The 14,141-nt window shown below is 31.8% G+C and overlaps 1 protein-coding gene across 1 annotated transcript; it reads left to right on the forward strand.

Moving 5' to 3' along the window:
* Nucleotides 1-703: 703 nt before the first annotated feature.
* Nucleotides 704-12,659, forward strand: LOC133205908 (tricarboxylate transport protein, mitochondrial-like). The gene is made up of 7 exons (XM_061341800.1): nucleotides 704-919; nucleotides 8,044-8,254; nucleotides 8,944-9,029; nucleotides 9,183-9,320; nucleotides 9,544-9,764; nucleotides 10,559-10,632; nucleotides 10,774-12,659. The coding sequence occupies exons 1-7, from the start codon at nucleotides 805-807 to the stop codon at nucleotides 10,886-10,888; spliced, it is 960 nt and encodes a 319-aa protein (XP_061197784.1). The 5' UTR covers nucleotides 704-804; the 3' UTR covers nucleotides 10,889-12,659.
* The last annotated feature ends 1,482 nt before the right edge of the window (nucleotides 12,660-14,141 follow it).

Here is a 14,141-nt window from a genome sequence, read left to right on the forward strand (position 1 = left end):
GACTTGATGTTCTTCAAATCAGACTTCGTCATAATTGTGTATTGAATAATGACCTCACGAGTTCTCTATTCTCATGTGGTAAAGTAGCTAGAGGATACATATAATTATCATTATTTTTTTTTTTAAATATATCCAAAGTATGTATGTGAAAGCTAGAAAACAATTTATCAATATTTTTTTACTATTAGATAAATTTATATTAACATTTTAGATAAACGTCTTATGGGGGATAGATTCATTGAGTATACTGCAGAGAATGAACGTCTTTTCTCTTTTGTTCATTGAAAATTTATAAACATGTAGACAGAGGGCGTAATGAGTATTTAGAAATTGTGCTCAAACCCTTTGTAATTATAAAGTACAATAAAATATGTTCAAACCAAACATTTACATCAATACTCCTTGGAACATAATTTTCATCATGTTATTTACTCATGCAAAATAAATATAGTTCAAAGTCTACTGCATGGCCGAGTACTCGGATAAATTATATGCACAACGCACGACCAGTTTATTTTAAGCAGGAAGTTGAGTATATGAATGATAATAAAATTTTATATTATTTAAGAAGAACTGGAAATCTTCACATGAGCCTCTGTACCAATATTGGTTTCAGTAGCACTATGTTTGCTCGAGGACAGTCGCGTCGTGCGAGAACATTGTGCCGTGCGCTGATTGGGCAAAAAGTTGGGTTAGGTTCTCGAGATTCGTGGCGTGATGTCATTTCCCGTGATGATACCTTAGGGAGAGGATACACGCGTACACTATTGCGTTAGGTGAGCAAAGAAAGATTTAAAGGACAAAATGGACAACGAGCAAAGACAGAAAAATCAGGAAAAGAGGACATTAGCAGGAAATATCACTGCACCTCCTACAAATAGCTTTAATTTAGCTAAAGCAACAAAGTCAATTCTTGCAGGTAAGTGGGAAAAGGCAAAGGGTTTACGAAAACTCTGTGTGAAGTAGGTCGTATCGTTGGAAAACACCCTCATAATTATCTTATCTCAATGACCAGTAAGGAGCCCCTGACATATATTTTCTGTTTGTTCATGGACCTTGGACCTCTATTTAAAATTAATCCTTGTAAAAATAGTGACTGATAGTTGGTGGCGACATCTTGCATCATACTGTGGAGCTGAGCATGTGTTGTGTTTATGTTTTGATTCTAAATATAGATTTACACGTTTTTTCATGTTTGTCAAAATGCCATGACGATTGCAAAAATAGATAAATCTATGATTTATAGTGTATGTTTTTGGTAATACAGTTGATAAAACATTTTCATCAAATTAATAAAAATGTTATTATTTTTCAAAGACTTGAAATATTTAAAAAAAAATATACAGTATATATTCTTACTTAAAATAAAAATCATGAATTGTTATACCTTTAAAAATTGGTTCCTATATAAATCTATACTAAAAAAAAGTCTAACATTTCTAATGTTTTACTGAGCAGTCATAAAAAAGTTGATGTTTGACTGCAGAGTGAGATATTGGATCTGTCGATGAGATATTGGACCGCTTACATCACACTGAGAACAGGATTAGCTAAATCTTATTTGCATTTTTTGGTGTTTGACAGTGACGAAATTGGTCAAGTTTTAGTGCAGGTAAAGGAAATTTACATCATGGAAGCCAGCACAAGATAAATGCAATATGTCAACACCAAAAATATAAAGGTAGAACAAAACATTTCTTTACATTACTGTGTTCTTGGGATAAAATGCGTTTTGTCTACCCCTCAAACCAAACTGTTTGCCTTCGACCTAATGGCCTCAGGCAAACAGTTTGGTTCTTGGGTCTGACGAAAACATGCTGCCCTCGAACCCAGTCAATAAATGTATAATGTTCTTCTTAAACTTTTTTTTTATCAGAAAAGTATGATTATTTTGTCAATTATTTTTAGTAATAATTAAAAGATAGTTATTAATGCAAAAAGTTAACTAATATTAAGATAAAATCTACCATCAATACTTGATATTTTCCCCTTGAGGTAATAAATTTCCTTTTTTGTTTATTTTACCAAAAACATGATTAATATATCCCTGAATTCAAAAACAAAGAACCAAGATAAAAATTATGCAAGTATTCCTAACAGAATCATCATGTGTAAATGTATAATCATGGACATGGTGGTGCTTTCTATGGCCTGCAAAATATGCTATGACACTGTAAGAATTGTAGGTGGGGGAATGCCCCCTCCCCCCCCCCCCCCCCCTTAAACCACTTACTGGTAGCTTAATTATGAAGACTCTGTTCTAGTTATTTATCCTTAAATTTTTTTTATATTCACATGTAACTAACATATAACTTATGTACTGTCACAAACTACCTTAAAGAACCTCCCAGCTTATTGTTGATGAGATCACTATTTAGAGTACTGTATTTTCAGTATGCTGTCTTGGATACTTCATAGAAGGGCTACCACTCTTACTTAAAACTTATCACAGGCTCTTAGATGCTCTGACATTCAACGACATTTCTGCTCTTAGTTAAATCCTTCATGTTAATCTAATTTATATAGACCACAAAGGCCAGAAACAACTTTTAATTTATAGTTGTGTCCAGATATAAGAGGAAATAGCAGACAAGCAATTGGCAAAATGATTCAGAAATGGTTTGTTTCTTCATAAATATGCCTAAAAAAATTTCATAACATGTCTCTAATGATACATACTTGCATACATACTTAACTTGATTAAGAAAAACTACATGTATGTCTGTGTCTTGATCCCCTTAAATTCAGTTCATTTTGTTGACAACACCATCATACATTAATTGGCATAGTCATGAATACAGCAAAACAATGGGCAATAAGAAGATGGGATATACATGTATAAAATTATCCAATTAAAATAAACATATATTGTTTAATTACTTAAAGTAACTTCTGTCTATCAGTGGTTTTTAATAGTTTTTGGTAATGTAGATCTACACCCACTTGGAAATGTCTTGTTTGTACATTGTCAATAGTTCCTGTGTGTTGGTGTAATATATGAGTGTTTATAGATGTGAATGGGTGAGGTAGTGTTCTAACTGTTTTTCAGGTAAAAATTCATGACATAGTCTTCGAAATCCACAGTTGATGTGCATTTGGCATGAGACCACTGTATAATTGTACAACTAAAAGTCTATAATAAGAAGGTTTCTAGGAAGTTTGTCATTACACTGAAAAATTGTTTATTTTTAAAACTTTAAACTGAATGGATTGAAATATCTATACCCATCCTTAGGAGAACTGTGGGTATACTGACAGAATGACTTCCTGGTTGAGTAGAATACCCCCAAATAATGCTGACAATGGTCAGGAAACTAGATATCTTCATGCTTCTGACTCTCTTTCACACAATTTGAAAGGAGAAAGATTTTAAATCTGCCAGGTTATTGTGCATAATGAAGTTGTAGTAGGAACATGAATTCCAACAATCTTATTATGACAATTCAGCTAGGTAACTGTCTGAAGTGTCTCTGAAAATAACTTCTTATCTTTGAATTGTTCTAGAGGTATAAAGTATTCAGTACATTGAACTACACATTAGTAGGCATGTATATTGGAATGTTTCAAATCATGGATATAATGATTGTACGATATTTTACATGTAGTTTTATTACATGTGTATATTAAATGTTCCTGTACTTAGTTATTGGGATTTGCATGCACTTGTAAAAATTACAAGCTTTAATAAATAGTGCCAATGTTATGTTTCACAATGGAGTCTGATGAATTATGAACGTATATGCACACCTCACTAACTGTATATAGCAAATATCATTTAAAATTAGGGATGTCAAAATATTTATTTTCTGTAGTCGAATATTCGATTGCATTATTCGAACGATAGTCAAATATATTCGAAACTTTTTCGGAAACTAAAATTTTATTTCAAACTTCACTGGTACATGACATATTTAACCCAAAATCTCCTTTCCTTAAATCTATTAAAAAGTAACATCAAAAGTTACACACAAATGTTCACATGGACCTAAAATGTATGATTTCCCCATCAATCATGTTCATAAATCGATCTGTAAAGTCGTTTTTTTAGGAAGCATAAGAAATGACAGTACGATATATTCTTTAAAGCTTATTAAAATGGAGAGGGGGGGGGGGGGGGCACACACGGTAAATCTGTGATAATGTTGTGTTGTTAAATATTTGAATATACTTTTTGTACCAACTATCAAAATGTCTTTAAAATATATAAAAGAATATCAATTTTATAATAATTATCTTAGTGTCCAAACATGTCATGGCTATAATGGGTACATGTTATGAGATCAAGTCCATTAATAATTGTACAAAGAAAGCGCAGTATAACGAGCTAATTTTATTACAAAAACAACACATTAATTGACAAATAATACTCTCGGAAGTGAAGCATTTCTAATTACTGTACTTGCTAGTACGTATAAAGCAAGCAGTTTTTAATGAGGAAAATTATCTTAATTATTGACTGTGTCTGAGGAAAGACGGCCGGTTTCTCAATTTTAGGATGAGAATTCCATCTCTTTATCACCCTTTTATTGAAATTTATTTATTCGAATGTCGTTTCGTTATTCGAATGTCGGTCCATTCGACTGATGGTCGACTAGTCGACTATTCGTTGACATCCCTATTTAAAATTCATCGCAAGTGCGTATTATAGTACTGACTACCAGGAGTAACAAGTGCAAAAGCTAATTTTGTAAACACTTGTACAAAGTTGATAAGTTATAGATGCCGGTAGTATTGTCAACTTCTAATAAGTACTTTTTAATGTACATTCTTCTTTAATATAAATAAGGAATTTAGTTGTCACAGACCTGTATGTCAGTTTGAAGTACAGAATCATTTCTAATTTACAATTTTAATCCTTTTTTATTTACAGAATAAAGTTTAAACCAGCTAGGACATACATTTGTTTAACCATACTACAGTCTCTTTAGGGGAAAAGGTGACATGTCTTTTGTGAAGCTATTGATTGTGTGACAATGAAACTAGATAGGAATACATTGTGGTATTGATCCTGGCACTAATATCTTAAGAAAGTTTTCATCATTTAGCATAGTTAAATCTTTACCAGATATATGGCATTTACCCAGACCACTTTAAGCAGAGAAAACTCATCGCAGGTCATGCATAATTTAAATAAATTGTTATACATAATTAAGACATGTAGTAAACTGATTCATTTTGTTATGAAAGATAATTCCTGCTCTTAAGTGAGTGTTTAGATCAGTCATTGATCTGAATAATGAGAATTCACACGATCTGACTAAGTACTACGTTTGTTTGATTTATGAAGGATGAAAATTCAGCAGCTGTGGATATTCTCACTTTAATAATTTTATAGATGAAAACCTGTCACAAAACAAAATCATTTTTGTCTATACCCAAATTTTGTCTTTGATCAAGTACAATGCTAAATATTACACAGGGTTGTCCCTAAGACCCGGGGGCCGGGGAATTTCCCCTTCTATAATGATGTGATCCCCCAGTTATTTTGGTATGCCTCCTAAACTCCACATTAGGGGAGGAACCCCAGATCCCCTTCTACCTCTTAAATGTCCCCTTCTATTTCAATTCTTAGGGAAAACCCTGTTACAGGTTTATATTATAATTCAGGTAATAAAATGTACTGCCACTTCATATGTACATCATAGTACATCCTCATAAAAACATAAAGATACACTTAAGGAAACCCTTTCTAAGAACATTTACAAGTAAACATTATATTATAGTGACATGTGTATATAGTAATTACAATAAATAATGATCTACATTATACATGTACCTGGCCCATTGGACCTATAATATGTCACATACTTTATCATATTATACAACATATTTACATTTTCAAAAGAGAGGGTGCATGAAATTAATTAGATTTGTAAAAATGTTTTTGTCTTACAGAAAAAGATATATTTTAATATAGAGGAATTTTGCAGTAGCAAAAATCTAAATTTTGTTAATTTTGCAATTTTATGTTATTATAAAAACACAGTTTCTGGCCACAGTATAATTAGCTTTACATTGTAATCACTGCAGTAAAACAAATCTTTAAACTCTAAAGACATAGAGATATTATACCCAGTAAATGTCTTGTATTTTTCATGTCAATGCATCAAATTCAGACAAATGGAGTTTGCAAATTGATTTTTTGACAAGGAGCCTGGCAAGATAATCCATATTTGTTAGAGAAGAAAAGATTGCTTAATCAATTAGAAACAGCACAAACTGAGAAGCAAGGCTGTCAGATTTAACTGTTTAAAAAAAGAATGAATTTTTTAAACCAATGTTTAGAGCAATGATTTATTAGTTACAATGTAGAGGTGTTACAATATTCTAGTAATGAATTTCTAATGGCAGTTTAAGAAAGGGGAAAAAAATTGATAGAAATGTTTTTTTTCTAAAGGAATGTTTATCATACTACAGTGGAATACTTGATACAATATGCCAGTGATTTCTATCAAAATATTTTGTGTTTGTTTAAGTTTTACTAAATATTATGATACGGATTATATATTTATGTTCCATCTAGAAAACAGATGTATTTAGCCTTTTTGGGGGGTACCTTATATGGTAGTTTACATATGCAAGAATTTTACAGTTGCATGTTGAAGACAGTTTAAGTTCATTCTGGTCTTAAGTTTGAATTGAATCATATTTTATTAAATTGACTTTAAAGTTTCAAGTAACTATTGAAGGTAACTGTTAAGCACCTCTGTTGTGGATTTGTATATGACTATGTTAGGCTTGTTTTCCAATGATAATGTTTAAATATATATATATAGAGAGAGAGAGAGAGAGAGATGTATTATTTAGGAACAGCACAGTCATTTTAACTGTACATCCATTTTTTTGTGTGTGGATTTCATGCAATTTTCCCTTGATTTTTGAATTAAGGGAGAGGGCTTTCATAGGCATTCACATGCCTGCTGACTAATCCCTTTGGGAAATAATATGAAAATAAACCTTTTGTTTATTGATTTTTCTGTGCAATCTAAGCAGTATTTTTTTTTTTAAATTAATCGTTTAAATTACTTAAAATATTAACTGTTATTTCATGGTGCTGTAGTTTAATTCTCAAAATATCTTTGTATTACTCTGGGGTGTTCATTTCATTACTTTAATGGTACATGGCCTAGTTTAAATACTTAGTATTGTGATTACCTTGAGTTATATAACTTACTGTCGCTCTTTTGAGATAAAGTCAAGAAAGCTCTATATCTTGCGTCATTTTTGGGGCATAACCTATTGTTAACAATAAGTATGCCGAAAGTACAATGTATTGCCAATGGTTTCACTTCAGAAAGCAAGTCATCTTATTCGGAATGTTTAGACTTCCAAAAGTAACATTTAGAAAGAAACAGTTGAATTTATTATTAGAAGAGTCGGCTTAGCTTAAAATATCTACAAAAATGTAACACAAGAGAACTAGAATCTCATAAATTTCATCAGCGTGGTGCACCAAACATTTAGCAAGATATTTCACCAGGCTCCGGAGCCATAAAACTTAGATGAGCTCACTTTTGATCTCAGTGTCATTTTTCCACTATTAATTCCTTCTGTAAAAGTGTGACTGAGACCAAAAGTTAGCTTGTCTAAATTTTAGGGGTTCAAAGCCAGGATTTCTTATATGTCCTTTAAAAATCTGCAGTGATTGATCTCGTAGTGTGTTCAATAGCACATTGCCCCTCCCCCCCCCCCAGCTAATCGATATTTCCTACCTCCAACGCAAAAGAGTTCCTTTATGTTAAGTAATCACAATATCAAGTATTAGATACATGTTTTTACATGTGTGTTGAAAACATCACATTTATGCATGTTAGTAAACATTAAATTGAACATCTCTGGGTTCTTGTCTTGATTAGAGATCTTATACATAATTAATCTGAATATCAATTCTTAAAGAACATCATAATGATGCTACAATTAGATATTAAAAATATATTGCTTGCAAAATGATTATGGCAATAGTGCCACTGCATTGTTCCTCCTTAATCAGATCACAAGTTACAAAATTTACATTGCTTTCATGTTGATCTTTGTTTTTTCCAGGAGGGATCACAGGAGGATTAGAAATATGTATAACATTTCCCACAGAATACGTGAAAACACAGCTACAATTAGATGAACGATCGGGGGTACAGAAACGATATACAGGCCCCGTAAATTGTGTTTCAGTGACAGTGCGAGACTATGGAGTTAGGGGCCTTTATAGGGGATTAAGTGTACTTCTATACGGGTCTATTCCTAAGTCTGCAGTCAGGTTAGTATCTGTCTGGTGAATGCGACATGTCAAGAATTCAGATATATATATCTAGAGAAATTCAGGCATTTGTTTACATAAAACAGTAAACAACTGAAAAGCAAACCAAAAAAAGAAGATATTTCAACATTGTATTCAATTTTGTGTGGTTTATCTTCATTCTGAGGGAAATTTGTGCAATTAGGAGGTTTGTAATGATTTTTGGTACAAGAAAAATCTATTTAGTATTTGGGCTTGAATGCTTACTTGGTAAGGGGAGTTTGTGTGATCAATAAAATTGGCCAAGAAGATGTAAAACTTGAAGATTGGGACCTTTTATGGTGAATGGGCTTGATTAGGTATCGTCAATCACAGAAAATTACTAGACTCCGAGACTTTTATAAAACTGGATTTTTTGATTCGCTCGTATTGATTTGAATGCTGGTTAGCTTCTAAGCTGATGGTCCTGCCAAAATATACACAGATTAATAACTTCTGAGATTAATGCTTGTACATACATACATTTTTTCAAGAAATTTAACTTGATTTAATGTAACCTTAAAATTAATACATTTTATTGGTTTGAAAAAGAGAAATAAATTTTAAAATTATCCAGTGTGAAATTTCCCCCCCCTTTTTTTTTTTACCATGATAGTGTAGATTTTATTCTTTATATGATGTCTTGTATGCTATATAATTTTCAATTCCAGGTTTGGGGCATTTGAAGAATTAAAAAGATTTAATGTAGATGAAAATGGTAATCTAAGTCCTCACAAACGAGTACTGTGTGGATTAGGTAAGAACATTAACTATTGTGAAGAAATTAATGAATAAATTCAATATTATCAAGAGTATCGGTATTTGTTTCAAATGACCAGCATGAACTATTTATAATTTTTTTTATATGTTTGACTTTTACCTAAGCCTATGTAATGTTTCTTTTTAACAGGTGCGGGTGTATCAGAAGCTATATTAGCAGTAACACCCATGGAGACATTAAAAGTAAAATTCATTAACGATCAGACTTCAGCTAACCCTCATTACAGGGGATTCTTCCACGGAGTAAGCCAGATCGTAAAAGAACAAGGTGAATTAAAAGATAAATTTCAGTTGACACATCAGTCTTATTTGCTTAGATGACAAATTTCAGCCATAGTTAAAAAAATTTTGAAAATTTTAGTTCGAATATCGACTCTTATTTAAATACTCTTGAAAAAATCACTCTTGATTAGTATATCTACGGAAAATTATTTTTAGATGGATTAGCTAGGACTTGATATGTTGTTCAAAGTGCAAAATATTTCCTTCAGGTATAAGAGGTATATATCAAGGTGTAGTTCCCACTATATTAAAACAAGGATCTAATCAGGCTATTAGGTTTTTTGTGATGGAATCCTTAAAGCATTGGTACAGAGAGGGAGATCCAACAAAACCCGTCCCTGTTTATGTGGTTGGGGCTTTTGGAGCGCTGGCAGGTGCCTGTTCTGTATTTGGTAACACACCAATAGATGTCATTAAAACGAGACTACAGGTATGATAAATATAACATTTATAAAAAGTATACTGTATTCAGATTTATCACATATGTAGTACATGTACTGGAAAATGTATGGCTGGATTAGGATTCGAACCTGTGACCCCTGTATCACTAGTCAGGTTACTAATGAGCTACTGAGGTCGACATCCACAGTCCCTATAGCCTAAACCTCTACACATATTTTGATATATTTCTCAGTAGATCATATAGAGAGAACCTGGACTTTTACAGAGCCATGAAATAAGTGAAGATAATGAACAGTGATCAATCTCTAAATATGCCCTCACTGTAAATCTCGGAGACTTCGTATTTTCTTAATGACATACATGTACATGTGACATCATAAATACCCATTGTATTGGCAGTAATAAATGTTGTAAGAATGTTTATTACCGCAAATCTAGACAGGTTGGGGAAAAAAAATGTAGGGAGTTAAAATATGTAATAAAAAAGTTATTGACTGAATATTGGGAAATGTGCCCACCCTTGGTCTTTGTACAGATGTGAATCTTGCAAGCTTGATCTCCTTTTCTGCACAAAGAGAATATTTCCTGATATTTGGTCAGTAACCATTAATTATAATGGTATATTATTAATGTAATGGCATCACTCAGGTGATTGCTGTGGTCTGTGGGCCTTTTGTTTTTCACAATATTATTGCATTTAAATACTGTGATAAGTGATATTAAAATTTATACTTTAAATGTATTTACCTTAATACACTTAATGCATACAATAAGAATTTTGGTTTTTGCCCTTTGTATATTGTATTCCCGTACTTATTTCAGGGTCTTGAAGCACACAAGTACAAGGGAACAATTGACTGTGCAGTTAAGATATTCAAGCATGAAGGACCAAGAGCGTGAGTGCATATAATTTTCTTATTTTTTGTATCTTTATGCCAATTTTGGTAATGTGCACAGGAAAGATGAGATTAATCAGTATTAAAAAATTGCAGTTTTCATTTGATTTCGTATTATTGAGTGCATTTTATGTTTTTTAGGTTCTACAAAGGCACTATTCCAAGGTTAAGTCGTGTTTGTTTAGATGTAGCTATTACCTTTATGATTTATGATTCTGTCATGGACATTTTCAACCGTCACTGGAGATGGGGATAAAATCCCAGCATCTTCAATAAAGTTACGTATCAGGAAATGTAAAATGGTGCTTGCTGGACTTGACCACCTGAAGATTAGGCACAAAATGTTATGAAAAATCACACCAAATATCATCTGTAGTGAAGAGAATTTAATGAACATGTCATTGTTGAAGATTGACAGTTAACGGTAGAAACTTGTGGATTTATTCAGTGTAAAGGTCTGTCCAGCGTGCCCCTGTTTCTCTACAAATTGTATGATTGGGTATTTATTTAGATGCAACTTGGCATGATTGATGAATTATTTAGATGTGAATTTGTATTATTTAAAAGGAAATCATTTTGATTTTTTCATATGTAGAGGCATTATATGTTGTTAGTGCTGAATATTATATATCACTTGGCCCTTTAAGGACCAGCTGCCATATTAATGTTAAGTAATAGTGCCAGAATGTTAGCTGCATTAATAAGCTTTTATATTTTTATTTATTTCAAACATCTGCTGCAATAGTCCTTATTATTTCATGTTGAATTAGGTTTGTGGAACATTTCTATGTATTTGAATGATGAGCATTTAGTTAAGTTTATATATGTGCCCATTGCATTCCATAAAAATATTATCAGGCATATTTATTTGTCATTTGATGACAAGTGATTCAAACAAAGCTATATTATACATGTATTCATTACTTGTTGTACAAGCAGAAATTGTGCAGTTCTTTGCAGGTATATTACCTGTATATGTTCACAATGTATATTAATTTTTTATTGAAATGATGTTTTGCAAATATACTTTCTATATTTTCTTGATTATTTCATATGAACTTGTACTACTGATTTCAGCAAGTAAATACAAAAATATAATCAATCATTGCTGTAGTAGATTTGTATTCTTTGATTACCACAAACTGTGATTTGATATGATGTAGGACATTAGAAAGTTAAAAAAAAAAAGATTTGTCTCTCTTTTATTTATCTTGCCTCCTTTGTCCAGTTTTTATAGTATCTGTAGTATTTTTTTTTGAGGTACCTGTTTGTTTATATGGATCAAGGTCATGTTTGATATGTTAAGTACACCTCTTATTAAATGTGAATTCATTATAAATAAGATCATATAGCAACATCTAGGGATTGAATTTTTTTGAATGCACAATTCTTGGTTGAACAGTGTAGGCTTTGTTTAGAATAAAAGTTATATGACTTTAAAATGTTTTGTAGTGTACATAAAAATGGGTTTTCATTTTTGGTAATGATGCATATTTTGATCATAATTACATGTATATGTACTATTTTGAAAGATGTACAATTGCGGGCAATTTTTTAGTGCAATGTTGAATTGGTGCACTCATCTGAGGGTTTTCAATAGTAAGTGTTCAGATATGTTACTAGCTTTGTGATTTAATTAAATTGTGCCCATAAGATAAAGTTATGCAGCTTAATCATGTTTTCAATTGGATATTTTTTCTTCATTTTCACTGCTCATTTGCATTTTAAATGTTATAATCCGACAATGTACACATAAATCCAAAATCTAACCAGTATTAAATGTGTATTTTAAGCACACTTATAATTCTATGTATGCCAGATGATTTAACAGTGTTATTTCATGTCAATTACACTCATTATGTCTTCTTTTTTTTATTTTAGAATCTTTATAAAAACCATTTGATTTTAACACCAGGTTACAAATATTTTAAAATAGACAAACCAAACCCAATTTTTCTATGCAGTACTTACTAGTATTTCAATTGATGCACATACATGTATGTATTATTATTTCTTGTAGATCTTCAAATTTATTTGAAAAATAATTGTGATATGATTACATATGTATATGAAATTTTGTTACAAAATATATATTATTTGATACACTGACTTGGTTTTTACATTTTAATTTTGAAGTCTGTAAGTTTATTAAGCTAAAATAGCTGTGCACTACTGTATGCAAAGTGTGCCTTACTTCATTTGAGCTTATTTTCCAGAAATGACCTTGACTGGTACAACTTGTAACTGAAGTATTTTGTTGAATTCACAGAACAACAACTGTTGAAATCCATTCCATTCTGTAACCTGGAATTTTTGTCGGTATTTTTAATTAACAGTTGTAACCTGCAGGTACTTTTCAGGATCCCTAACCCTTTTACAGGAGGTATGAGGGAAACTTGAGTTAAATATTTAAGTTATACATGAGATTTGCCATTAATTACAGAAAACCAATACTATGCATTCTTTTTTTATTTATTCAGGTCATATTTATGGCTTCCCCCAACAAAAAGGGGATGATATTTTGTTTTCTCTTGGTTATATGACTGACTTGCTGTTGGTCAAATTGTGTCCAGTCTATAGGAATGGATTTATCTTGTTTGTTTCCCCATGATCCAGAAGTATGCTATGGTCTTGACTCTGGGTCACACAGGAAAAAGGGACTCTAAAGTAGGTCACTGATTGAGATACTGAAATTGTGCTTGGGTCAAATGATTCAAACTTAAGTATGTTGTTGCCCATAACCCCATTAGAGAAACATTTACTTGAATTGTATATAAATGCAGTATTTATGTTAAAATAATTGGGTAATTTGAGTGAGTTACTGGTCTGTTAAGAAGTTAATACTAATCATATAATTATCCCTCTTTGTACTTTGCAGTGTGGTGTATGAACGTGATTCATTATCACAATAGCAATAATTTAATGCTGGGTTTCTGTAAACAGTGTACTCATCTTGTAGGAAACTTCAAGAACTACATGTACCATTACAACTGCTTGAATTAGGGAATAACTATCTTCTCTCGACCATTAATGCTGATCTAATGGTCGCAAACTGAGTTTTACCAGTCACGCGTCAGCGGAGCCGTTAGAATGGATGTTTGCGACTGTTAAATCAGCATTAGTGGTTGCAAATAAAAACAAGATGTGTTTATGAAACACCGAGGCCCCCGTATGGCAACTTATAGCAAAGATTAAACTTTCTCAAATGCAAATCAAATATGTTGGTACCGAAAGTAAGGTCTTGTCTCGAGGAATATACATGTGAAATATGAAAGCCCTAGCAGCAACCATTGAATAGATATGGAAAAGGTTAAAGTTTTTCAAAGGTAAGTAAAACATCAAGGTCAAGGTCAGAAGGTAAAAATTAATGGTGCCTAAGGAAAGGCCTTCTCACAAGAAATATGAAAGCTGAAGCACCAATCGATCAAAAGTTATGACCAATGTTAAAGTTTTTTTCAAAAGTAGGTCAAACTCCAAGATCAAGGTAAATGGATTACAATTGTTGGTAT

Source organism: Saccostrea echinata, unplaced genomic scaffold (assembly GCF_033153115.1).
Source record: "Saccostrea echinata isolate AGI-Se365-2 ecotype Australia unplaced genomic scaffold, CSIRO_AGI_Sech_v1 ptg000054l, whole genome shotgun sequence".
Classification (NCBI taxonomy): Eukaryota; Metazoa; Mollusca; class Bivalvia; order Ostreida; family Ostreidae; genus Saccostrea; species Saccostrea echinata.